At 39.4% G+C, this 27969-nt stretch overlaps 1 protein-coding gene across 7 annotated transcripts in view; it reads right to left on the bottom strand.

Moving 5' to 3' along the window:
• Positions 1-23173: 23173 nt before the first annotated feature.
• The window catches only part of HYCC1 (hyccin PI4KA lipid kinase complex subunit 1), a 51055-nt gene continuing 46259 nt past the window's right edge, over positions 23174-27969 (bottom strand). For 4 of the 7 annotated variants that reach the window (XM_074900411.1, XM_074900407.1, XM_074900409.1 and 1 more), the window contains one exon: positions 25274-27666. In XM_074900411.1, the coding sequence (XP_074756512.1) occupies positions 27110-27666 (557 nt within the window). In that variant the 3' untranslated portion in view covers positions 25274-27109. Of the gene's footprint in view, positions 25212-25273; positions 27667-27969 lie in introns of those variants that run through there. The other 3 variants (XM_074900410.1, XM_074900413.1, XM_074900412.1) reach the window with 3 other exon arrangements.

Genomic DNA, 27969 nt, shown 5'->3' on the forward strand with positions numbered 1-27969 from the left:
TGGCCTTGAACACTGCCAGGGAGGGGGCAGCCACAGCTCCTCTGGGCAACCTGTGCCAGTGTCTCACCACCCTCACAGGGAAGGATTTCTTCCTTATATCTGATCTAAATCTACTCTCTTTCAGTTTAGAACCATTACCCCTTGTCCTATCACTACCCTCCCTGATGCAGAGTCCCTCCCCATCTTTCCTGTAGCCCCCTTTACATACTGGAAGGCTGCCATAAGGTCTCCCCGGACCCTTCTCCAGGCTGAACAACCTCAAGTCTCAGCCTGTCTTCATAGGAGAGGTCTCCCATCCCTCTGGTCATTTTTGTGTCCCTCCTCTGGACCCTCTTGAGCAGGTCCCTGCCCTTCTGGTGTTGGGGTCCCGGAGCTGAATACGTTACTCCAGGTGGGGTCTCGAGAGCGAAGTAGAGAGAGATATTAATGTAGTCAACAAAGTGAATGTGTCATGTGTATGTATAAACTGAATCTTTCTCAGTATATCTGAATGTTGAACAAATTAGTTACATAAAATGAATGTAGGTATTATTTATCTTGAATTTTCACTTTGGGCGAATTCACTTCAGAAACTTAAGGACAAACATTTTGTCATATTTCTAATTCAGCATGGCCTTAACCTTGACCAGCAAGGTGAGGAGCAGTTCACACCTCCTCTTGCCGAGCCCCATCAGAATGCATTGCATGACATTCCTACTAAAGGCGATGCTCCCAAAAGAACTGCCTTTCAGAACTTGAAATCAAAACAATATGGACAAAAGTATCAGTGTTTATGTCTGTCTTTATTTTTTATTTCAGTAGTTCAGATTTCACTGAAAATTCTTCAAGATCTTCAGCACATGGAAGATTAGAATCAGTAAGTTAGTATTATAATGAGGAGTAATTAAGGCCTTTCATAGATACCAGAAGGTGATCAAGGAAAGCTGTTTCCTTTCTTTGCAAGTCTGGTGTAGTGCTATCAGAATCAAATGAAGCGCAACTCATGGTTAATGAAGTCTTTACTACCCTATTAAAATAAAATTTAATCTCTGAAAATGTTGTCCCTTTTGCCTTTCATACATAATTTCTGTCAAGACTTTGTCTGTTTTAGCATAATCACATGCCATATTTAGCCCAGACAAATGTTTTTAGATTTTATTAATTTTAAAATATTGTCAAGTAGACACACAAGTATATCTTCTCTATATATTGACAGGCAAATTCGTGTATCTGTAAGTTCATTTTAAAGTGTTTCCACTAACGCGTAGAACACCAGTGACCTTTCAGGAAAATATCTGTGTTTCAGTGTGGCAATACTGCTGGTTTTCAGTTAGGATTATCAAAAATCTCAAACAGTAATCTCCTGGAAGTGCAGAATGGCAGACATTTTAGATGTTCTTTTTCTGGAGTCCAGTTTAAGAGGGTGATTTGTAACAATAGATTTGTAACAGTACATACTGGAGTGATTAATGAGATTTCAGTAGGCTTTTGCATAGCTTCCTACCCAAAGCAAAGAAAAAAAAACAAACCCCAACAAAAAACCCAACCCAAACCCCACAAAACAGTAAGGACAGATCAGCTGTGTGCCTTTCACTGCATCCTGTCAAATGTTACATGGACTTCTAAGGGGTTTATTTTGAATGGTAGCTATTTCAGCAAGAATTTTAGCACACGCAAAGGACATTTAAGGAACTTCTGAAAGTTCCTTACATTCTGCTTTATGAAGTCTGTTAGACACACTTGGCACAAGCTATGAATCTGACCCTGATTTTCAGGCGTTTGCAGGGTCTAAGTAAAATGACATTTCTGTAATACTTTTATTCTTTCCCTTTTTTTCAAGTGTGTATTAAGTACGCATCTGAAGGAACCACATTTTACTCCTTTATTTTAGGTTTAGATAGCAGTCACAAAAGATTGGATGCTGTTATGTGTAACGAAGCATGGAGATGACAAGATAAATGAACCAGAGGCTTTTCAGCTTGATCACATCCTCCAGTGCATAATGGTACAGATTTTCTATTCCAAACACAAATGTCACCTTGGGGTTGAATTCATGCTAGATGAATCTATGTGAGTAAGTATAAGTAAGATAGCTTTCTTTTTTCCCCCTATTACCTTCCTACTTTAAATATAGAAAGGAAAATGAGTCTTCCTGAGTTAAGAGATAATTGCCTGTGGGATTTGTGATGGAAAGTTCTCTCTAAAATAAACACCCTAATAAAAGTTGTTGTTCTTTCCTTTCACATTTTAGGGGGAAAGACTGCTTCTAGTGACAGAGTGCTAGACTAGACTAGACTGATACTGGTCTCTTTTAGGACATTAGTGCTTCACTAGTACATATAGCACTACATATTAGAATTGTTAATTGTATCATAGCAAAATATTTTTCTGTAGCTTTTCTATTAAATGTCTTTAAAACCATGTGCAGAATGTTATTTCTCATGTTGTAGTTCCAGCAGCTCTGATATTAATGATATGCTGGTGGGCTTTTGAGAACCTGAAGAACAAGAATCTGCCAGAGAGCCTAGATGGGACTTTAAAAAGAAATCTACAAATCATTTAACTACTATTAAAAAATTAAAGAAGAAATGTTGACTAAAGGTCTCAATAAATTGTATCAGCTTCTATTAATTTAGTTCCTCTACTTCATTACAGAAAGACACTATTGATCCAAAATTTACTAGCAGTGTTTTATTAAAGCCAGTGGAGGGCAGACTTGAATTGGAAACTATTTTTGCTACTTTCAGTTACTTGAACTTAAAATAGATAGGCCCTCGAGCTCAAAGCTGATGACAATCTCATCACTTCTCTACTACTCTAATTACACTTGTGCTGGATAAAAGCTTCTTTACAATTGCTGTTTGACAAAATGAGTGTTTTGCCATGTCACAGTAGGAATAGTGAATGTTTAAATAAAGATGCTAATATGAAAGTGGATAAGTCAGTGTATTAGCAGCTGTGTGTTACTCACAGGGGAGAATCCACACTACTTAATAATTAGCCACGTGTATCTTAGAATGGTTTTTAAAAGCTGGTGAATATTATTATCCCCATTTTACAGATAAAGAAATCCTAATAACTCACCAAGCCCACTCAATTGTACCTGTGGTCAGTAACACTCATGGGTTAGCGTGACTATCCCCTTTTCTTTATATGCTTAGGAGGTCACTACCCATTGTAACAGCTTTTTAAATTATAAAAATACACTGATTTTTTAAAACATATAAGCCTTAGTGTAAGCTGTTCTTTCTGTTTCTAGAGAAGACTGGAGGCAAGCTGTTACAAAGCTTGCCATTCCTAAGACTTGTATAAGATACAGCATGGAACATTTGGTGCTGCGTATTGAAAACTCTAGAATGAATAAGCACATTGCACAATTCATTTTTTCCTTTTTTTCTTACTGCTAATTTGCAGTGGACATTATTGATGGTGGAAATTAGTCATTGGCTTATATGACTCCAATTGAAAATTATAAATTAGAAGGTAAATGAGTGGACACTTACAGTTTGGACCCAAATACTGTATAACCTATTACTGTGTTATTAATTCCAGACAAATCATGTTAAAATAGGAGTCAGAAATGCCTGGCAGTGATTTAAAGTAAATTAAAACAATGTGGAAATTATTCCAGAATTTATTACTGTAAAGTCAAGCAACATGTTTCAGGTTAACCTTCAAAGAACTAAGTCCAGAGACAGAGATACGCAGGGAGGGATTTCAGACAACCTTTACAATAGCCTGTTATTTGCCTTTTCAACTCTATAATCAAAATTTTCTAAGTGAGTACTGTGTGAAGGTTTGTAAGAATAGATTACAAAAGAGACCCCTTTTAATTCCTTTAAGATTCTTGATGATTTCTCCTTGTACTGTGTAATTTTACACCTCGCAAAGAGTTGACATCTCCAAATAGTCATCACTTTCCATAACTCAGAGGCCTGAAAATACAATTATCTCAAAACAGAAAAGATAATCTTCTTTCCTGCAGAAGGTAAGCTCCCTTCTTCTCAAAATAACCACTAATTGAAGGCATTTATTTACAGACTAATTTTATAGTAAACCACTGTATCCCTTAGCTTAAGGAGAAGCAAGAAAGATAGCAATTCAATTAACTAAAACTGCTGCTTTGAGAAATGTGGTTCCCAGTGTCAAACTTCTTTAATTCACCCCTATTTATACATTGCTATCTATAAATTTTTTTAAAAACTCATTTCTTACTTCCAAGGCAAATGCTATGATTTTGGGAAGGATACTTATAATATCCCATATTTTGATTCTAAAATAACACTTGGTTCCAGTGTAGCACAAATGCCTTCCAGAATTTTTTAGATCTGCTGTATTTCAGTGTGAGGAAGCTTTAGCTCTCTTGTTTAATCCACTCTCTCAGTGTCCTGCAACACAGCTAACATGTTCTTCATTCTCAGTGCAGAAGTACAATACACTGGAAGAGCCTAGAGCATTCTCCAGCAAGAAAGCAAAAGTGAGCGTTCCTGGGAAGGACGACATCCATCTGCCCCCCAGTTAAATCTAAGACCATCTTCCCAGCTTATAGGTGGCATTTTAAACCTTTTGTTCCATGGTAAAAACCAAAACTTTCCATGGTAAAATTCCCTTCACATTAAAACCACAGACAAATCCAGTCAACACTCTTGAAGTTTTTTTTGACAGACAACTTGTAAGCTATAAACATAAAAATCATGCATAAATAGAAAAAGTTATGATCAAGCAATCACGTAAAATAAGGCGTATATGAAAATTAATGTTAAAAATGTCCTGAGTATGGGGAAAAATGAGAGTTCCACTGCAGCAGTTATATCTGTTCAATACATGGAGTTAAAGGAGTTTTACCTTGTTGTTACCTGTGTAACTGATTACGTCTTTCTGTTAAAACTGCTAACAATTATTAAGGGGAAATAAGCCTGAGCTTTTGGAGGCATGGCAAGCTTTTCCTGCTGTGAGCTTCACAGGTGTACAGCTCTACCTCCACGATGATCTTCACTAATCCTAGATGGTGTATATTCTCATTTGTTTGTACCCAGCTTTCCCTTTTATTTGTTATATATATGTGAAATGTTCAAAAAAATAATTATTTAAGAGCAGTTAAGATACTCTTACCTCAGAAGCACATCATTGTTACATACAGTTGTGTTTGTTCTGCTGAGCAGGCCCAACTTGATTACAGAGGCAGTTACAGGTAATGCAGAATAACTGTCCTAGAGCAGCAGATTGCTATAGGCAGATTGACCAAAACCCTGTTGCTATATTTCTTTACATGGAAACAAATAGATAGATATATACTGTCTGGATAAAGAACATGGTATTGCTGTGTGCCTGTGACAAAAAATAAAATAGTATTTTATTGGCAAAGTATACTTAGTTTTGGATTTAAAAAAAAAAAAAAAAAAAAGGAAGAAATCTGAATATGCCATGTATAAAGCTTGTGCAATCATACTTGATCAAAATGTTACTCAGGTAATGTACTTTCAGAGATGGGAGTTTTAATGACAGTGACAAGATACTTTTACATCTATGGAAATTAAAGCCTGCTGCTGTCAAGTTGCCAGGACCCTTAAATGTGTGCTGAAGCATCCTTCTCCCTTTTAGTTTTAGTAAATAAAGCATGTTTATACTTACTGTCACAAGTAGCTGAAAAACACCAACGATTGCTTCCACGTTTAGAACTTTGTGGAGTCTACTACCTGTGAGCAGACCCTGCTTAAATTATCGTAAACTACTAATCACGAATCTCATTCTTGACATACATCAGCCTCCAGCAGTCTGCTACAACTTCTGTTACATCCTCTGGGAATCTATGTATAGCAATTTCTTTTTCCACCCAGTTGGCTCCAAGCCAGAAACACAGCCATTTGCACAAATGATTCTTAACCTTGTTCACACTGCTTTTTTGTTTTTCCAATTGCCTTTTTTTTTTATTTTATTTTATTTTTACTTCTCTGGTTGTTGTGTGCTTTTATAGTAAATTTAGTACTTGTGAAGTTTTCTGTGTAATAAACCAGTGGTTACCATGAATTTTCTAAACTACTGTTTGTTTCACTTCAAGTGCACTGAATAAACATACTTCTTCACAATCATTTTATGGGGATCTTATTGTAACATAAGAGTCCTAAACATTAACCAGCTTTCTGATAAGATTGTATTCTTCCTACTCAGTAGGGCATAAGGCCGAGTTCCGAGAAGAGGACTTCCGCGTTTGCAGAGTAACCAGCACTTTGAAAGCTGAAAAAACATGAAGGCACAAACATTTCACACCACCTACAGAAACTGGTCTGTAACTCATAGGTAAGGTTGTGCTTGCTTCAGGAGTGATACTGGTATTCAGACTAGCTTGTCTTAAGTTGATTCTGAAGAGCCTGCAGCTCACACACATAGATGAGCAGAGACACTTAACACATGTATTATATGTACATGAATGTACATAGCAGTACAAAACTGGAGGTTTATCAGAATTAATTTTGAATGAGCCAGCTTGGATATCAATACCAACACCACTACTGAGTATATATATTTATGCATGCGTGTGTATCACATGTACCAAACCTCAGCTGCAGGTTGGAAATACTCAGTGTTTCAGCTGTCTAGAACCACATATGCAAATATTTGACATTAGAAAATTAGAAACATTTTGGAGTGATTAGGTTGATACATGGGAGTTCTGTAGTAGAGGCAGGAACAGATAGTCCTTTTGAATTTTCTGATTCCAGTTTCCAAATTTAAAAAACAGAAAAGATTTTCACACACTTACTTTACAGTTGTGGTGAATGCTGTACCAGAGTCCAGTCCAAAATTTGAAAAAGCCAGAAAGGGTGTGGTGGCAAAAGTAGTCAAGGACCATGGCTCTACGATGGCATGCTTGGTTGAGGACAAGGATTCTGTGTTAAGATTGTACATAGGACAGTGTGTGGCATTTCTTACTACATCCTGTGGGATCTTACCATGTTTAACTTCCATTTTTAATTGGATTTCAACATTAGGAAAAAAACCCACAAATTGTAGCTTGTGCAAAATTGGGTGTATCTCCATCCAACTTGGATAAATCCAGCCTTGCAGCTTCCAGTCCTCTGGGGTGTTCAGATACCCATCCCAAGAAGGCATTACTCTGTATTAGAACCCATGGAGTAAACTTAGATCAGTGAAGTTTTGCATTTGCAATGTTTTTCTCCCCTTAAGGCAGCTAGAGTTTTCAGGCTAAACGGTTTGACTGCACTGTGTTGCAAGTCACTGATATGGGAAACACATCCTTGGTGTCACAAACAAATCCACTTCCAGAAAGAAGAACAAGGTTACTAAGGGAATAGATTCTACTTCCAAGTAATAGTAAGTAGCTAAAATAGGGCTAAAAGCCAGGAGCGTGCAGGCCTCTACGGGTCAGTTTTCAGTTGTTCAACACTGGTTTTTAATAACTAGCTGCAAAGGGCTAATTAGTGACTTCACTGTGCTATTCTGCATTTTAAAGTGTCTAATGCTGAGATGTCACGGCATGCTCTAACAGTGGCTACGAAATGCAGACTCACCTCTCTTGACTCCATACCACTTGACTAGCAAACCTCAGCTTCGAGATTTAAGGTAAAGTCAGGATTTCACCTCCTGTCAGCAATAACATATAACTTCCATTGCTGGGCACAAGCAAGAAGATAGTAAGCCACAAAGGGTTTGCATTTCTGCCACTAACAGAAAATTCAGAGCAGTAACTTCACAACACCAGTGGGAGCGGTGTGTTCAAATCCTCCAGCACACATCATGGGAAATACATACTATCAGTTTCCCATTTATTATTTTGGTGAGCATAATTTTGTTATTTTTCAAGGTGTTTATATTGGCTACATCAGTATTTTAATTATTTTACATGTACTTCAGCATTTTAACAAGCCTGTGCTTCAGCAGACATAGGGGATGGAGCTCCCCCCAGATTTTAGAGTTTTCTTTCACTGAGTATGATACTTTAACAGTTATTTACAAGCTTCGTTTACGTTTCAACAGAGCATTCATCTGCATGTGTGTGGCATTAAATGATATATTTTAGTGAAATGAATCTTAATAAAAAGGGATCAGGAATCTCTACAGCAGCTGTAGAGATTTGTAACAGAAAAATGAAGGCTTGTATGAATGGAAATGCGTGCAAGCACCAGCAGGAACAGCAGAATAGAGGGTTAAAAGAATGGACTGTTTTGTTAAAACAGAAAACCATTCCCAGCAGAAAAAATAAGGAATTGCTCTGTTTATGTCAAGGCCACAGACCCGCACTTTGAAAACAACCACAACACAGAAGACCTGTCAGCTAAAGACCCAGCATCCTGACCCCGGGAGGATGGTAACAAGGCTGCAGCATCAGGTGCGCCTTGCCTCCCCTGTTAGCCCCTCAGGAAAACACACATGTTGAAAATAAGGAAAAATTAGGCAATGGGCAGCAACCTGGTCTATCACTTATGGAGAGCAAAGTAAGAGGGATTCTAAGGTAAAATATGACCACTTACCAGCTGATGCCTCTTAAGGGATATGAACGATCTGTCCGGAAACTACTTTGTTGTCCCCAGTCAAGGGGAACCTTGAGGGCTTGGCATTTGGCATTCCTGCTCCTTCATGTCAAACACAAGTGATCCTGGCCAGGCCACCTGGACTCGTTTGGCTTGGTACTCATGAATATTATGAGTGTTGGGGTGTCAATGAATTGCACGTATAGAAGAACAAGTGCAAGTGGATAATATCAATTTACTTAAAGATTTTGTGAATTAATAAGCCCTTCCCTTTTTGTAAGATCTCACAGTGAACTTTCTCATGCTAATTTTCTCCGTTGCATCAATTTCCCATTGTTATACAAATGAAGACACATTCATATTGAGGACCATATTGTAGCTCCCCCCTAGACAGAGGGGCAGGAGTAATTCATGATTTGATCCAACTAACTTGTATTAATTCCTAGATGTGTCATAATAACAAACTGTATGTTAATTTATCTTCAACTATATAGATGATAATTTTCTCCCATTTATTTTCTAAATACCTGGTTTGCTCAACAAAGAGGTACTTTGTACAGCATTTCATGCCATGGAGTTTAAGCTTCTCTGAAGACACACATGCACCGCCAGAGTAAAATAATCATAAATCATAGTTGAGTATTTATTGATAAAGAATAGTTACTCTATGGAAATTCACATGAAAAATCAAGGGTTGGAGAGACAGTGAAAGAGAAAGGGTAAAAAAGTCTGCTTTGAATCCTTAAACAATGAAAATGAGGAAATAACATGTTGGTCTGAGACGAGGATGATATGGACTTGGCCAAAGCCACAGCATGACTCAGAGTTGGTAGGATGCTTGAATAAAGCCTTCCAATGCCCCACACTAGTCTGGCTCCATAGTGCCAGAGAAGGAGACTGCTAGAAGGGCTCGGTTACAACCAGAAATGGAGATTTGGATGTGTTGTTTCTTTCATGAGCTTTGATAGGCTTCACATATCAAGTCCTCTATATGACAAGGTTAGGGCAACATAATACACTGCCTTTTGCACTCACAGGTAAAATTCTGGTGGAGAAATAAATATTCTTGTTCTCTCTCACCGTAGTAGCATTATAAGAAGCTACAGTATGTACATCCATTCAGCTGGTCACCCAAATGTCAGTGAGGCTAATCGTCCCTGTGTTAAATACTGCAAAAGCCTTTCTCTCAGAGGACTAAACATTAGATGATACCTGGGAGCTAGCTGTAGTTGATCTTAGATGCTTATGACAAAAAGAGCTTAGATGTTTGTTCTGACACAATTATATATTTACTCTTTCAAATTTAGTTTGGGCTTTTGCAGAAAGTCTACTGGGAGCTCACCAGCCAGTTGGCTTCTGCAGTCCCCAGAGATAACCATGAGCCAGTCTTTCTAAATATTATTTATTGGCAATATTACACTTGCTAGTTTAGCCAAGACCAGTAACATGCTCACCACTGTGTAACAAACTCCCTCAAGCAAGTGAAGGAAAAGAGGGCAGCTGCTATAAGGAACTGATGCTACTTACAGATCAATGCCTGGCAATATTAACCAAAGGCCTGATAAATGTGAAAGCTTTCAGAAACTAATTTGTTTCCAAACACTCAAATGTTTTACTATGGACATCACAAACTGGATTTTCTACCTAAGTAAAATGTCTTAAATCCAGAGCAATCTCAAAATTGTCATCTCTGCAGTGCCTCTAGATTTACAGAGCTCAAGAGCAGAATTTCACCCCATATTTGTTCTCTTACAATTGATGTTAGAAGGCTTGCAAAGCTTCTGCCTTGATATATATTTGGCACATACTTTATCTCAGATCAAAAGATGAGCACTAAAGGAGGGGGAAAGCCTGGTTTGCTAAGAACCATACCTGCCAGATGACAAACAGCATGTATTTGGGGGGAAAAAGTGATGTGCAAAAATAGGTTTAAACCTCATTTGCCCCCTCACACAGCTGGACCATTTGTCACCAGAGTAGGTGACCTGAGGGATACTCTCAATCATGCTGGCTACCAGGAGCTACTAGAGGCAGGAGATGACCTGACTACAAGTGACCACAAGAGGTCCAGCCTAGCCTGTGGTGATTACAAAAGCTGTTCCACTCGTGGTGCTCAGGACCTCCCACGCTGTGTCTGATCCCTCACAGCCGACCACAATAACTTTTGACTTGCCAGGCAAGACAGTTCATAGCAGCTCAGCACAAAGAATCCACTTTCTAGATAGTCACCAAGGATAAAGAGCCTTAATTCCAGCATTACGAAATTACAGACCCCCAAAATTACACTGTTGAAGTTTAATTAACAGGCTGTGAAAGCAGCCAAGCACCAGGTACTGACAGTAATTGAGCCATGTCATGTGTGCTCAGTCTCAGTTCTGTGCAGGACTGCAGCATCCATAGTAGGCATCAAGGCAATAACCAGGAGATGGAAGGAGGATGTTCATGAGCCACTGCCAAAGTGGAAAGAAGCTCTCATCCAGCTGTGTAACAGCTCCACTTTGAAGCCATCATAGAAGTGTTTTCATTAGAAAATAAAGAAGCTCATTGGACAAACCCTATCACCATCCTGAAAAGCCCCATGAACCTGCTTGCATAGAAGCATGATGCAGAGGCCGGCCCAGGCATCACCTACAAATGAAGCTCAAACCATCAAATCTCCAAGAATATGAGGCACATGCTGAGGAAAAGGTTTGGGGTGTTACTCTAGCTACAGAGGGAAGGGGTACTCTATCGTTTGCTGATAGGTACATGTTAAATATAGCTTTGGTTAACTAACTGTAAGAGAGAAATCTGAGGGAAGCTAGCCAAAGGACAGATACCTTTAATATTCATCTTGTGAAGTTTATGTGAAGCAGTGATACAAAAAAAAAAAGTCACAGACCGTGAGGGCCAGAATTCAGCTACATGCACAGACATCTTTGGGAGCTGACAAGAGTGGCCAGGAGATAGAATAGGAGATTATTTCCTTTTATATATATTATGTAAAACACATAGAAGGACAATAGAAAAGTCACATACTAGTGTTTCTGACATATTTTTGTTTGTAAAAGTCCCATTTAAGAGCAAAGCATTTCACAATGCTGGCATTTCTGTGTAAGAAAAGTTCATGCTTCCACCCAGCCCTGTATAGACGGCAAGTGTTTCTCAGATGGCAAGGTCATGATTAGATCTGGGAAGTGAAATACAGAACATAAGAAAAACACAGTGCTGCTCAACAGCAACACCCCTTTCCTGGCCAGGCCAGCTAGAAGAAACTGCAATTATGGAATCAATGTCTTGATGCTGTAACTGTAAAATACCTTCCATTAGAGCTATTGTTTCCCTTCCTCCAGAGCCAGGTTTGCACTGCAGTCGGAAACTGGTTTGTTCTTGCTCGCATCAGGGCAACTGAGTTTCTGTTAATACAGAGGGAAAGCAAAAAGTTTGATAAACACTGCTAGAAGACTATATTGTCTGAAAACATGCAGTCCGTCATGCAACAGGAAGAAATAAATAAAGCCATAACACTGTGACATCTACATAGAGTCTCAATGGTATTAGTGCTGTCATGTCTTGGTTTTGTTTTTAAACTCTTCACCTGGGATATTCCATTTCCCTCCTTCACAGGAATCGTAAGTAGTTGTTCCTTATGCAGAAGGACTCCTTATTTATTTGTTCTCTGTCATTGCAGCTTCCAAGTAAGTCTACAAACAACTAGATGGAGGCAGCCACCATTAACCCAAGAACAGTTAGCACAAAGAGCTTATGTCTGTCCATGTAATCCAGTGGAAGATACATGCATTGCAAAATACCATCTGAGTAAAATGGAAAAGGCAGAATGGTATTTTTTTTTTCCGCCTTACAAATCAGGCCCATACCATAACTACACAAAGACAAACGCAGGAAGTGGGATGTATAAACACTTACATTTTTCAGCTCAAATACCAACATTTCTGGGCATGCTGCCCTGAACAGTCTGGTGTTTGAATAGATACCAGCTCTTAGATTTCTGTACTTTAAGAAATGAAAAATGCTTCTTAGAAATGACATTCATCTTGGCCTTTTGGAGCAGAGACTCCCAGAATGACACCCATCAGGCCCCTGCTTTTCAGCTCATGGCTTCCTATGAGGGCCAAGGTGAGAGGGAGCAAGCCAAGGCCAACAGCAGCCAGAGGAGAAAGGGCTCTTGCACCACAGAGGGCATATGTGACTGATACACCTTTTGAGCAGCCACCATATGACTGAAAGGTGAGCTTCAGAGATGCTCCAAAACCAGAGCCACAGCACCAAAAACATAGGACCAAGCAGAGCAAGCGACTACAGAAAGTTCAGAGCTCTCATGTTGAAAGCTGTGGTTCCACAAGGTATCTCAATGCTGGCCTGAAAAAAACAAATTTGAAAGCCGTCGACTTTCAAGTAATAATCTGCATGCAAGAGATGCTTATTTATGAAACTATGTACCCAAAGAAGGAAGGGTAAGGTGGTTGCAATGAGAACACACAATCTGAGATGAAGGATGACATTCTACTCTCACGGGCATCAACACCACCACTCTTACTGAATTCAGAATTCAAGATGTTTGCTGACAGAAAACAGAAGAACATCCACCTTCATTTCAGGTAAGTGGAAATATTGTGGAAGAATACTGGAACCACCCAGTAAGTGGTGTAAACAGTGACAGAAGAAAACTGCGCTGATGCGGCTAAGTTAATGAAATGTGTTTTTCCTGCCTTACAGTGCACATGATAAAAAGTCTTCAGTGAGATTCTGATCTACTGAAATCAGATCAGTGCAAACCTTGGAGCAAACCTTTCTGGCCACAGCTATCATGAGGAGAATGTGGCATCAAGGGCTCTGGTCTAAATGGGCAAAACATTAATTATTCTTTAATTTTCCATCCATGCTTTTGAGTCCTCAGTGTAAACTAGTGCAAATATTTAGATGGGTATCCAACTCCCTGTTTTCCAGACACAAGTGGGTAAGTAATGTTTAAGTGGTGTACTTTCTCCTCTAGTTGATGGTAGCTGGATGCTTTCTCATCTTCAAGCAACCAAATGTTGTAAAGACTTGATTCCCCTTTTCAACAGAATACCTGATGTTACTCACCAGTTTTTGTTTAGTTACTAGGGAATAAAAATGTTTAAACACACTAGCTACAGTATGCACAGTCCAATAAACTGGACTAATAATGGTTTTCCTGGCACCACAAAACATCACATTTTTGCGTGATGTCCAATATTGAGCTATCTGAAGCAGAATGGAAGATACAATTGATCCGTGTTGGAAACTGTCCCCCTTCCACAATTAGCCTAGCTAGCTTCATTAAGCGTTCTTCCCTACCATGACGTATTGCTCTTCATGCCAAATACATACTGTTACATTGTGGTTTATCCTCACAGATGAAAACTGCTTACCCAGGGCAAAGATAAAGGAATGTCTGGCAATATAATTCCAGTGTATATTCCTTATTATCCTTTAAAAATATTCCAGTAACTCCGTCATTATCTCCAGTTCCCAGTGGCTGAAGGTTGCAGCCCCAGGCTCTATTGCACCGAACAACTGGCCTCTCAGGTTTAAGGCTTTGTCTTTATTCCCACACTCATTTGTGGTGTCTGCACCTACACAGACCAGCCCTCTGGCCTGAAAGTCCATCAGGAGAGGTGAGGTAGAGGAATGTTTTCTATGGGACACTAATCTAAAACCATGATTAGTTTCTAAGCAGTATTTTAAATCAGACACAAGTATATTATCAAACAGAAAACAAACTTTTGAGAAAAACAATCATTTAGACAACTCTGCACTTTTGTAGTAGGCAACCAAAGCTGCTACAGATTAAAAGTAGCCAATTTCCAGATACCTGGAGACATTAAAACAGTTTGGGACAGCTCTGCTTATCATCAGCAAGTCTACAGAAAAATTTGACTTGGCAACAGCTCTTTCTCAGTAATTCTGTGCCTGCTCCTAGGGGATATTTCTGCCATTTCATCTGTTTTCTTTTGTATTTAAGTCTATTTGCAATCATAAAAAAAAAATTTTAAAAAATCGCACACTAACACAACACACTAAATGTACGTTAGATTCTGGTGGAATTCTGGCCTAATTTTAATTGCCAAACTTTGAATGAAGAGTAGTTTTATGCAATACTGAAACCAATCAGACTTCTAAGGCATTTAGTGCAGGGGTATAGCAGCTTTCAGCTCCACCAGTGCAGTGATCAATAACGAGACACGTTACAGTTATGCCAGAGCAAGTGACATATGGCCATGTAGCTGCACATTATAATTAACCACTGATTTACAACAGAAAGAGGATAGACTGTCGTATTCAATTAACTTGCCTTTCTTTCAGCTGACAGGCAGCAGAGTGCTGAACATTTAATATACTTTTTGCAAATTTCCTTCTCCACAAGCATTATAATTGCGTAATTAGCACAGCTCAACTATGACAGCAAAACTCTCATTTCATCTATACAATACAGTAGCTTCTAAAAAGTTAGGATTTATCAGTTTTATTAAGTAGCTAATCAGCATTTCTCTTTTATCATACATTCCCATATAATTCCATGTAGTTTTTTCAGACAGTCCAGTCACCCTCTATATAACTCTATAGAAAAAGAAAATTTTCCTAAGAAATATGAATTGGGGTGAGTTTAGTTGATGACAGTCACGTGCACACCTAGGAGGTACAGTGATATGTGAGAAGTCGTACGGGTGCTCCATGTTTGCTTTTGAATGAGAGCCTATATTTTCCATCATGCTGTTTCTAAGAGCATTTGCTGTACATTAGTCCATAGGAAAAAGGCCAGCTGAGCACCCTGAACATTTTTGACTTTCTTCTGTTTGCCATATAACAGCCTGCTGTCATAGGTGCTCTGTGTTTTATTTGACTTGACATTTTGATTTGTCTGTCAGAATAACAGAGAGATTAGAAGAGGCGAGTGGCAAGGCTAGGGGAGTTTACGCTAGATAATAACTTACCCACTGAGTAGATATTGAGAGATTTGAGGAAATGTGGTCAAGTCAGATCACTATGGGACATCTTCCTTCTGACTGCTAGAAGGACCCATAGAATGACTTCAGGACTGCAAACCTGCCGTGCTTCACGTCATCTGTGCGGGTAATGGCAGCTGCAAAGAAAAAGTTTAATGCGTGTATTTCCATAGAGCACCGCACAACAAACCACATGGAGGCTTCTACTACATTGGCTCAAAGCCTCAAGGAAATGTAATTTGCTGTGATAACTAAAAGCTTAAAGAGACCTTTATCAGCTTAAAGGCCACTGACCTCGTGAGTCTCTGGGTTGTTCTTCTTGGCATAAGGCACCCACTCTATTCAGATCACGTACGGTGGCATGTAAATGAACCTGTGGGGGTTACCCTGGTGTCTGCAGTGGGAATGAACAACAGCGCAGGCTGTGCACTACCCAGGACGCCTGACCTTCACTGTCAATTCAGAGAAACAGTTGTGACACTGTGGGAACATAACCTTACTGTAGGTCCTATTGTAGCCTGGGAATGTGCATCATTATGTCCTTGTACTGACTGGCCATGGGGTGGCAATGTCAATCTTCTTGAAAACATTTTCTTACATTTGCTGGTCTCAGTCCCCTGTTTCTGCTACTTCCCCTTTGTGCTTTTTCTCTTATTCTGTTTTTATAGTTAAGGAATCTGTACATGTATGTTACTCAGTTTTGTCTTCTGGTTATCCAGTCCATCACAAAGACTTTCTGATCCCATTAGACTGTATGTTTTCTTCTGTTCCCCCTTCTTTCAGTTCCTTACAGATGTTCAAGTACACTTTTAAAGGGGATAACATTTCACTGACAGCTTTCCATACAAGACTTCTTCCCTTCCTAAGGTGCAAATGCTAGAGACCCTGTCGTTTGACTAAAGTTTCTTTGAGCTTTTGGGATTTTTTTTCTCTTTCTCTCAGGCCAGTAAATTTCACTGTCTAGCCATCTTAATTTCTGGAAGTTCATCGTTTTGAAATAAAAAGTCCTTTCATTTGAGGTCTGTTGTTGTTTTAGACAAACTGTAAAAAAAAAATTAAAGTTATTTTGTATAACTCTTTCTTACTTCACTGTAAGTCTTGGACAGTGGTAATGAAGCCGTGTGTAGAAGTACCAGAGCCCCAGCTGAACAAGGTGGTTTACACGCCAGAAAGGTGCTCTCACCAGCAGAGTTCCCACCTGGGGCTGATTTATTACTTTCAGCAGTTTCAGGAATCCACTGCCCAGCAAGCAGTATGCAACATAAATATGCTCAAAGCCTGAAGCAGCACACACTGCTGCTGGTTCAGGAACATTTTGTGGAACAAGCGTGTCAGTTATGACTCCTAGAAGCAATGAAAACCTGTAATCATTGATAGAATTTGTCCTCCAATCTATAGCAAGAAAATTTAAGTCTCTCCTAATGACAGCTTCCGTTAACATTCCTCTGCGAAGACTAGAAATGTCTCCCCAAAGGATTATAGCAGACATGTAACACTATCCCACTAAAATGTTTTTACTACTCTTTTCCTAAGAGATTTTAGCTTAAAGATCATATAGTAATTTCCTATTTTTTAAATGTGCTGCACTACTCCACCATTCTTAGCTTTACCCGTGCCTTTTGTCAGTCCCGTGGATCAGTCTGTGCTCATACTTCACTTACAAAAGCTATTCCAACGTATTATTTCTATAGTGAATATTTTGGCATACTGCTGCATGAGTGGTCTGTTAGTTCTGTTACGCAAACTCCTTGCATTATTAAAAAAACCCCTTCCAAGTCACATCATACTGGCCAAATCAGTGAGACAATTAACTTTTTTTTTTTTTTTATTGGGACCTCTTATAGTCAGATCTGCACCCCGTTCTTGCTCTGTGTGGACACATCAGCTATGCCATGCCACATGGACAGCTTTGCTCCTCGATCACAGCAGATGTGCGGTTTCTATGTACCTTGTGAACTGCAGGGTCTCCATTCTCCTCTTTGGTTGATATCTGCACATCTTGAGTTGTCCAACCCTCCATCGTTATTGATGCCCCCTTCACACCTTGTAAGGTCACATCTGACCAAAGGCTGTAGCCTTTGCACTGTCTCTTCCATAAACTCCCTCAGATATCAGCTGATGGCTAGTATATTCACCAAGTCCTCTTAATTCCATTGTCTCTTCCAGTTTAAGGGGCACCTCGATAGCCAGCCTAGTGGCCACTGCCTTTAAGAGCATAAAAAATTATTCTTCACATCCATTCATTGTATGTCTCCTTTTCTTTAACCCTCTACCAGAAACAGTCCAGAAGTTCCTGACATTTTGGCTTCAGGTACCCATTAAGCAGTTCAACACCAACACACAAGAAAATCATCAGTGCTTAAACCTACGTAGCGGGGCGCAGTCACCAGTATTGCCCATAATTGTTCCTCTAGTGGCACGTTTGGTTGCTTCAGTGTTAATTTCTTGTATTTGTTACTGTGGCAGTACCAGCGCTCAGGTTCCTCTCCAAGGAGACAGAGGCAGAAGTTTTTGGCAGAGGGAGGGAAGGGGCAGAACACTGTAGCACAAGCCCTGCCTGATGGGACGATGCCTGCCCTTGCAGGCAGGTGGGAGCCATGGGAGGAGAGGTTTCCTCCAAAAGCTCTCCCCCCTCCAGTAAGCTCTCAGCTTTGTGCTTCTCTCATTTTGTGCAGCTTCTTCATTCATTCAAAACTGCCTAGAGAGACAGGCAGAGAGGAAGCATACTAGACATTTTGAACTGCTTTTAAAGCTTCTGGTTTAGCCTCCCATTCACCTCTTTTCCCACAGCTCAGTACAAAGTGTGCTTTATATGATGTGTTCCTCCTTTCAAGCATGAAACAAAACTAACCCTCAGTACTTGTGCTGTACAGTGCCTGCTCTTATTAGAGTAGGAAGGAATAATTACAGGGATTATGAATGCCATACTGAATGTCAAGGCACATTAAAGCTGCTCAGTATCTCAAGATTGAATACAGATTCTTCCAAGGCACTGCTTTTCTGCCTGAAATTAAATTATGGCATCAAATACCTCGTAAGTGGATCTACCTAGTAACTAATTTTGTTGGCATATTTAACAAGTTACTCATCTCACCATTACCAGAATGCGTCAAAACTCTTCATGCTCACAAGCATCCCATACTGTTCCTAAGGTACAAAAACACTCTGTCAGTCATCGAGAACGGAGCACGCAGATCATGCTGCAGTATGGATCATGCATGCCAGGCTTTACAAAAGATGGACAATGCAGTGTGGAATCTTGGAGAAAACGATTGCTCAGTAGTTTCTTCTTTGTTATTTGTCCATAAGCACATTTTATTTTGGGTAATGATGCCAAAGCAGAGAACTAATCCGTTAAAAACCTGGATCACAGCAGTTCAGGAAAGTGGCAGCTGAAGTGCTCCGTGGGCTCAGTGCAATATCCAGTCGAGACTTCTGAAACTGTCTCTCCCGCTGGCTGTTCGGGAGGTGCATCCAGCCTCCTGCCATTCCACAGCACAGAGGTCTGCCCACACAAGGGCCGAGTATCTGAAAAGATCTCCAGTTGGCGCTGGCCTCTGGCCTCGCTCCTATGGCCACACATAGGACTGGCTGTCGTGTGAATGCCTCAGCACAAGGCTGGCAGCCTTATAACACATCTGGTGTTGGTCAGGAAGCCTGTCTTGGGCAAAGACTGAAGTGATAAAAATCTCTCATCAGCCCTTCTCTGAGCTTGGGAAGACTTGAACACCTGAAACAAGGGCAATGCTTTTGTAGCGTGGCTTCCTACACTGGTAGCAGGAAAGAGTAAGTAAGTTCTGGCAGATCACCAAAGCAGCTTAAAGTTATGAATTTGATGAGACACGCAAGACAGTCGAGAAGCTCCTTCCCAGGCTGAACAGTTAAGAACAAAGCCTCAGATTTGTCAGAGGATTCAGCTAGAGCTGAACAGTTATCATTCAGTTGTAAGGAAGCGTTAACAGCCTTCCTGCTATTCTGTTTAAATGCAGAAGCTGATAAAGCTATTACACACTTCTAAGTGGGATCCTGAAGCAAGAATGGCAGAAGCAGGACTGCTATAGAAAGATTTGTGCTCCAGTTCTTTCCTTCTTCCCTGCTTTAGACATTCAGAAATGCAACTACTTCATAATTACTCAAATAATCCAAACAGAGGCAGCCTGAATCTTAACTCCCAGCATCTGTCCACGTTATTTCAAGCTGATCCTTATATCCTGGCCAGCAGAATTACTAAACCAGATCTATGCTTCCTAGACATCTGCCTGCTTGTAAGGCCTTCAGTTAAAATAGGACAGCTGCTGACATCTGGAGCGATGCTGAAGTGACTGATGCTATGCTAAAGCTTATTTTGGCTTTATGCAGCAAGCAGAGGGATGTACAGATTCAGTTCAGTAGGAAGCAGTAACTAGGCAGCAATGCTAAGCCAGTGGTTCAGGATGAGAAGGAAAGGAGATGGGATGAACACTTTTTGGGTGTCAGAGAGTATCTCCCTCTCTCAAGATATGCTGAATCAGTCTGACAGTGCCTGTGTCTTCTCTCCAGTCAGTACAGGGAGAGCTGAAATCCTTCGATAAACAGCAGCTGGGTGGAGTTTTTTTAATGGCTGAAATGAGGAATGGGATTTCCCAATGAAGTAAAAAGTAACTAATGTTCTGGGGAATATCAGTGCTGTTAACTTGCAAAAGTCTTTCCCTTTTGTGATTTATTATAGCAGATTTATCAAACACCATTTTAGGAGCAGGACAGTCTGCTGAAAGCTGACATTTGGTATGACATTTGGCATGACATTTGGCTCACACTTGATTCTAAAGTGTTATTGTATATGATGTTAGCCCAATTTAATTAATCTGAATTATTAGCAAAGTCTGAACTGCAGGTTATTAACAATAATGAAACGACCATGCATTTTAACAACAAAAAAATCAAACCAAAAAATATGGTAATTTTTTAAAAACATATTTAGGGAATAAGTGCAAGATCCTTTACCATGTATATTCAAATCAATTTACTCTTAGCACATAAAGCCACAAGGAAAATACACCAGTGACAGTACAACTTTTATTGCCTAGCTCCATTTATTTTCGATGGTATCATAGGTCTTTGCCAGCTCCAATAGTCTCCCCAGCAGTTCTACAACCTCCTTACCTTGAATAGCTGAAGACAAAACCATATATATGTATAAATGTGTATACACACATGTATGCAACATGTTTTTATATGTATGTTTTAAATGAGTCACTGTTCTATTCCTACTTTGCCAGGAATCAAAGATGATATTCAAGTTGCATGTATGAGCAAAGCATCTTTTCAGAGAAAACACTGAATGATTTTTCTTTATTTTGGTTCACTATTTGTATTGCAGACACATCATTAAATCGTATCCACACTGCAGACTTTCTGTGCCAAGACCACACACTCCTTCATTTACTTTGCTGTATGGTGTAGAGGTAAAAGCCAGTATTTCTGCTCACCTCCTCTGAAATCCACCCTCTCTCACTAGAAAAACCTACCATCGTAGTCCAGACCAAGAAATTCTACATAGAGGACTGCCAGTATTAGTCAGCATTAACAATGAGAACAACAACTAGGCAGCTTGTCAGTACAGTATGACTCAGACCAACTTACACAAGTCTTTCTGCACCATTAAATTTCAGTATTGTCCCAGCACATTTAGAGTAACAGATGATTAAACACAACCTCATTTTGGGAATCAAGTTAATGAAGCAAGCACCGTGTAATGTAAAGGTTTGTTTCACAAAGGTTTCTGGAGTCACAGTGACATTTTTCCCACTATCCTAAATTAGCAGATTCATTTATTACCTGGCAGCTGTGGGTTGGGAGAAAACCCCCATACTGAAATTATCATTAATACAGAGCTAGATTAACATAAAGCATGAAAAATTATTACAGGCTCAGTGCATGCAACTAGCTGTGAAGTCTGTAGAAACTAATTTCTGTAAACTGGCTACTAATTTGTTGTATTACCTTCAAACATTCTTCTCACTGTCAATTGGCCAGCAGGCTCTCAGGTACTCCCATCCTCCATTAAGGGCTGTTTTGGGGTACCATTACTTTCTTTTGTACTCTGTACTACATTTTGGGAAGGGGTGGTGGTATTCAAAGTCACATGAAGGGAAATTTGAGTTTTGCCCATTCAAAAGAACAGGTTAAAGACTGACATTTGAAAGAGATGAAAAAAAAATGCACAGTGAGATCTCCCACTGCTGCCATCTGCTACAGCATTTCCATTCATCGAGGTTTCTCTACAGCATTGCACCAAAGACTATATTTGAAAGGAAAGAAACATTGAACCCTGACCTACAAAAGAACAGGACTTGCCTTGTGCAGGGAATCTGCTCGGTAGATGCCCACAGGAGACCACCCTAGAGAAAAGGGCCCAGGAGAGCTGGTTGATGTTCAGGAACCATCTCCTCCAGGCTCAGAAATGGTCCATCCTAACACACAGAAAATCAAGCAGAGGTGGCAGGAGGCCTCGATGCATGAGTGAGGAGCTCTTGACCACACTTAGACATGAAAGAGAAGCATACAAGAGGTGGAAGCAAGAACAGGGGACTTTGGGAGATTATAGATGCACTATCCAAGCATGCACAGATGGGGTTAAGAAAGCCAAAACCCAAACGAAGCAGTCTGGCAAGTGAGGTGAAGGGCAACAAGAAAAACTTTAGCAGAGATATCATCAGTGACAGGAAAACAAGGGGAAAATAAGGCTCCACAGCTGAGTGGGGCAGAGGACCTCCTGACAGGAGATATGCAAAAGGCCAAGGTACTTACAGCAGCCTTTGCTTCTGTTGTTACCAGCAAGAGCAGCCCCCAGAGCAGAAAACTGCCTCAATTGTCAGGCTCAAAGGGCTGTGACCAGTGGCACAAAGCCCAGCTGGAGACCTGGCTTCACTGGTGTACACCAGGGGTCAATACTCAGGCCAGGATGGTTTAACATCTTCATTAATGAAAGTGGGTGATGGTACAGAGCTCACCCTCAGCATGTTTGAAGACAACACAAAACCAGGAGAGCCTGGTACCCCAGAGGGATGCTGCCATTCACAGGGACATCAAAAGGCAGGAGGCGTGGGCCCACCAGTGAATCTTAGGAAGTTTAAAGGGCAACACCAAGTCCTGCCTCTGGGGACAAACCACCCCAGGCACCCGCACACTCGGGGGCCAGGCAGCTGAGAAGCAGCTTTACAGAAAAAGCCCTGAGGGTCTTCATGAACAAGGGGAACAGGAAGCAGCCACACATGCCCTTGCAGCAAAGATGGCCAACAGCCCACAGGTCACCAGCAGGTCACAGAAACACAGTGAAGATTGCTGGATAGAAGTTCTACTAATGATGACACATTGCAGATAATGGCTATGTATCAGACCACTGTTACATCAAGACCATCAAAACTACCAATTGCCCGAGCAGCACTATATTACTGACAGGACACCCATCTGCTTCTGCCAACAACCAGTTTACAACTCACCTGCTTGAACACACCTTTCACCTGTCAATCAGTGTTTCTCAACCAACTGGTTTAGACATGGTGTCTTACCTGACTGCAGAGCCTACGCTATGTAAAATGGGCATTCAGCATATTTTAAGTAATATGATCAACCTTACCGAGACTTCTAGAAGTGTATCATGAAAACTAAACAAATATATTACTATCTAATGCATATTTCAACAAAGCCTGTAAAGAGACAAAATATTCTGCTGTAGAAAGTATTTACAAAAGCATGTCACTTCAAAAAAGTTTATTTTACTGCCCGAGTTATTAAACATTAAACAAGACAACCTTGTCATTTATACACTAGGAATGTAAGTTTTCATATACAGTTATGAGAACACTTCACTGTAAAAAAAGCAAAATACTGAGTTACTAAAACACAGAACAGTGTCACATGAGAAACCAAGGAATATGAGAAAGCATGGCACATTCATTTCAACTCAGGTTCTCAGGTGAAGACAGACATCTGTAGACTGATGCAGTTATTCCACAGACTTTGGTGAATATTAAGAAATGTACACACCTAGTCTTAAAAGTAGAATTATACAAATACAAAAGGCAATATATTACACACCTATATACAGCACTGTAAGCCTCAAACACTGACAAAAGATATCAAGACATAATAATTTAGAAATTTCTAGAATCCTTATAGAAATCAGAATAGACCCCCTTAGAGAGAAGTGTAACTAAAATAGCTATATATTTCCATACCTGTCCAACCTGTCAGGTATTCAAGGCAATTCAAGGACATTTCATTCCCTTCAGAAAAGTCACGGCAGCTTTACAGCAAGTGGTTAGAGGCCATATGCTTTTTGCACAAATGATACAGATTCTCACAACAAAAATAATGCTTCACAGCTTCAGAGTTTTGAAAGTGTTGCTGTTCAAAGCCATCATTGGAAACAGTGCCCTTTGATTTAAAGCAGTAAGGTCCGTTATAAATGTCAGCATTAAAACTTCTCTTCATGTAATTTGAGATGATTCACTCCTACATAACATTTTTCCTGAAGAATGCTGCACCCATGTATGATGTTGGGAGTATATTCACCAGAACTACCCACTCGCAGGTATACTACAATATGGGATGTCTTAATAGCTTTTCCTTATGCTGTTAGAAGACCTCTAATTCTTTAATACACATTTTTCATTCATCAGTCTAAAGTGATCAGATAATGCTGAAAACCCAAAAGCTTTATTTTAAAAATATTGTGAAAGAATTAATATCCGTTTCCTTCCCCCCTTCCTTCTCCTCCTCTCCAATCCTGCACCATGAATATTTGGACAACAAGTAATTCTGCCCTCCCTCTCCCCTATCCTGTTTTTTGGGTTGTGGGTGTTTTTCTTTTCCATTTTTAAGAAAAGAAAGAAGCACAACTGAAAGCTTTACTACTCCAGTAAGGAAAGAAATTCTTTAGACTTGATCAGCATCAAGGTGTGATGTCAGTTCACAAAAACATGCTCACTGTGTAAAAGTTGTTCCAGAGACCAATACATACATATTTATATGAAGCCATATACGTATAGAAACAGCAGCCTTTACAACCAAGAACCTTTCCTTTTATCATTTTCTCAGAAATGTCTATGTAATTTCAGTTGTATCAATATGAGCCTATATCTTGGGTTCAAGCCAGACCAGTTTGAATAATTAGCTGGATAAAATAAAAGGATAAGCTAATTTCAATTTAACACTGTCTGACTTGTAGCCAACAGTACTGTAAACATTATGTTACATATCTACATTTTATGGCATTTTAGATCCTCTGAAATAACTAAAGTGACTAAATCTTCTCAGTATAATAAACATCTTTTATACCAACACCCAGCTTGAAAGAGTGTCTACTGTGGAGATAAACAATCATGAACTAAATGAAACGAAACAAAACCAGTAGAATTACTTAAAAAAAATCTAGTCCCTTAACACTAACTCACAACTAATACCATCACAACAAACGTTTGTCAACTACAATTTAACGATTCTGGTTTATGTTTCAATGTAAATTAATGTAAAATGTTTCCAAAGTATTCTTAAATGCTGCACTGCAGAGCAGATCAGGAAGCAACTCTAAGTTCTGCAAGTTATTTCTTTGTAACATCTAGTACAAATCTGAAGCAAAGGAAGAGCTCTACATTCAGTATGTGTAGTGCTAGCCAACGTCTGCTATCACCTGCCTAAAATCCTTCTACTGCTTGTGGTTATGCATGCTCCACCAGCCATGTGTATTAGTCAATGTGAAACAAATGTAGTGTCTAATGTACTGCAGAAAAACCTGTAAAAAAAAAAAAGAGGCAAAATTTTCAGCTGTACAATGTATTTACAAAACCATACGACTTCAAAGAACTAGTTTATTTCACTGGCCAAAGTATTAAACACTAAACAGGACAAACTTGTAGTTTATACATTAGGAATGTAAGTTTTCATGTACAATTAAGAAAACACTTTACTATAAAAAGGTAAAATACTGCATTATTAGAATAGAACAGTTTCACGCAACAAACTGAAGGATGAAAAAAGTGTGGCACATCCATTTAAACTCAGGCTCTTAGGTGAAGACAGACACCTACAGACTAATGCAGCTATTCCATATACTTTGGTGAGTATTAAGATACGTACACACCTAGTCTGCAGTCTTAGAAGTAGAATTATACAACTTACTTGTCCCTATTAACTATGTCTCCTGATCTCTTTACGTTAATTAACCAGCTTATTAATGTTAATCATGTTTATAGCAATTATCTGATTAAAAGTTACTTGTGCTTCAGTTTAGGTCGAAGAAGGATATCTAAACTTATGTCCAGGCAAATAGGAAAGTCTACCAGAATTTTAGTGTTTGCTCTGTTACAGGGTTCTTCACAATAAAGGATCACTAGCTGCAGAAACCTGGACAGTTGGGAATGACTGCCTTAGGCCTTCATCCTATGTCTCCACTCAAAACATTATCTGTTTATCAGCTAATCGCTGCTACTGGAGTGGTTTTGTCAGCTATTGTTCTTCAAATTTTTGCATAATAAGTTTTAATGTCCATTTTTAATTAAAATCTTAATGTTTTAGAAGTTGGTATTAAACAAGGTCACCAAACTAACTGAAAGTTAAAGGTTAGGTAACCTTGAACAGGCTGCTGCTTTAGAATTTCAAACTAGAAAAATAATAGATATAAAAGACTAGGAATTACAGTGCTAGTTATATTTACATTATAATTTCCCTTTGTGCTTGCAAGTTACTGAAAGTACACATCCTTTGGTAATATTCTTAGTCTCAAGTAACAAGTTCACGTTAAACACATTCCTGATTTGCTTGAGTCAGTGCAAGAGGTTCATACCTTATTTCCTACATAACATCACGACATAAGCACATCTCTTCCCCAAAAATAATAAAAATACTGATGACAACGACTTTTCAGTGAGTAGCTTTGTGCCTAATATTTAAGAATCTGAAAGACAGACAGATTCTGTCACACAATTTATAAGTCTGAAGAGTGACTACTATAGCAACTTGTAAGAACTCCCATCCACAAGTACTGCTTCTGTATGACTTTTGGCCCTGGTTCAAAGACATACAGAAAAACCAAAATGCATCTATAATTCAGACTCATGTAGGCATAAAAAAGTATGAACATCCCAACATGTACTAACTACCATTACAAAACCCACCATAGTGTCAAACACTGAACTGATGCTTCTAGTTTTTTTCCATGAGAAAGCTGTGCTTACATGTAAGGTTAACATAAGAGAATGGTTCTTCTTACAATGCTGTTCCAAAATTTCATGCCCATACTATACTGCAAGACTCCTGTTAAATAAAACAAGCACTTGCAGTTTTGCCTATATCAAATGGTAGTGAAAAAGCAGAATCTGGGGCAGTGGCTCTATTTGCTCCCATTTGGTCAGCGACTAACCAACCGAATCAATGCCCGTTAGACTAGTGAAGCTGTAAACTTCAAAATCAATTAGGTGTATAAATACAGCAAGACAAAGAGGAACTTTCCAAGCTACTAGAAGTTGATGCGAAACAATTACAACTGTTATCTATCCACTATTACCATCAAACGTGAGCCGAATAAGAATTTATGGGCTTGATAAGAAAGCAACATACTGTATATTAAGGAGCATAATGTACCAATATCAGCATAAACTCAATATCTTATTTTTCATACTTGCCATTTCAATATCAATCTGTTGACAAAGTTATGCTAATACTGGGAGGTCGCTGCTGATTAGGTTGTTTGCTTAAAATTGGAAGATCTGTTCTTTCTGTTCCATACATCAGTTTTTCCTCCTGAAGACTGCAAGCTGAAAACCTGTTTGCCTCTGTACCAGATACACCACCACGATTATTTGGAACTGTGACACCACTGACCTGTTCAAATGATTTACTAAACACAGTAGTGGTTGTTCTGGCCAGACTATGGCTGCCAGGCTTAGGCAGGGACTGGCTAGTTGTCAGTGTCAGTCTCTTCAGAGAGACAAGCTCTAGATTCTCACTCATGGCTCTCTGAGTTTGTTTTCGTGACAAGTGTTCTCTGCAGGTTTCTCCTTCTTTTTCTTTTCCTCCAGCTTTGCTTCCTCCAGACCTGCGTTGGCTCTTCCCTAAAAGATTCTTACTGCTCGTGTTGCTGCTGTTAGATAGAGCAGACTGACTTGTACTAGAAGTAGCCCTAGAGTAAAACCCTTCATCAGTTTCAGATACTTCTATAAGTTCTTCTTGAATTGCTAAATCAGCATTACCTGCATGGTAGAAAGAGAAATAAAGAATTAGCAATTACCTTAATCCCATTTATTGATTTTATGTATTGCTAGATTTCGATATATACAAGCATGAAGCCATACAGCAACAGAACAGAAAACAGAAGACAAAACACTTACCTATTCCATTACAATTTGGAATTAAGGTTCATTAGGATATAAAGTTACAGCAAGTAATGCTGCATTAACTAGATCAAAAAGCATGCCCACAATCTCATTTTGTAGTGATTTTGGAGGGGAAAATAAAAAGCAGTCTTGTTAATTCATGCAGGAGATTAGAACCTT

Source organism: Athene noctua, chromosome 2 (genome assembly GCF_965140245.1).
Source record: "Athene noctua chromosome 2, bAthNoc1.hap1.1, whole genome shotgun sequence".
NCBI classification, from domain to species: Eukaryota; Metazoa; Chordata; class Aves; order Strigiformes; family Strigidae; genus Athene; species Athene noctua.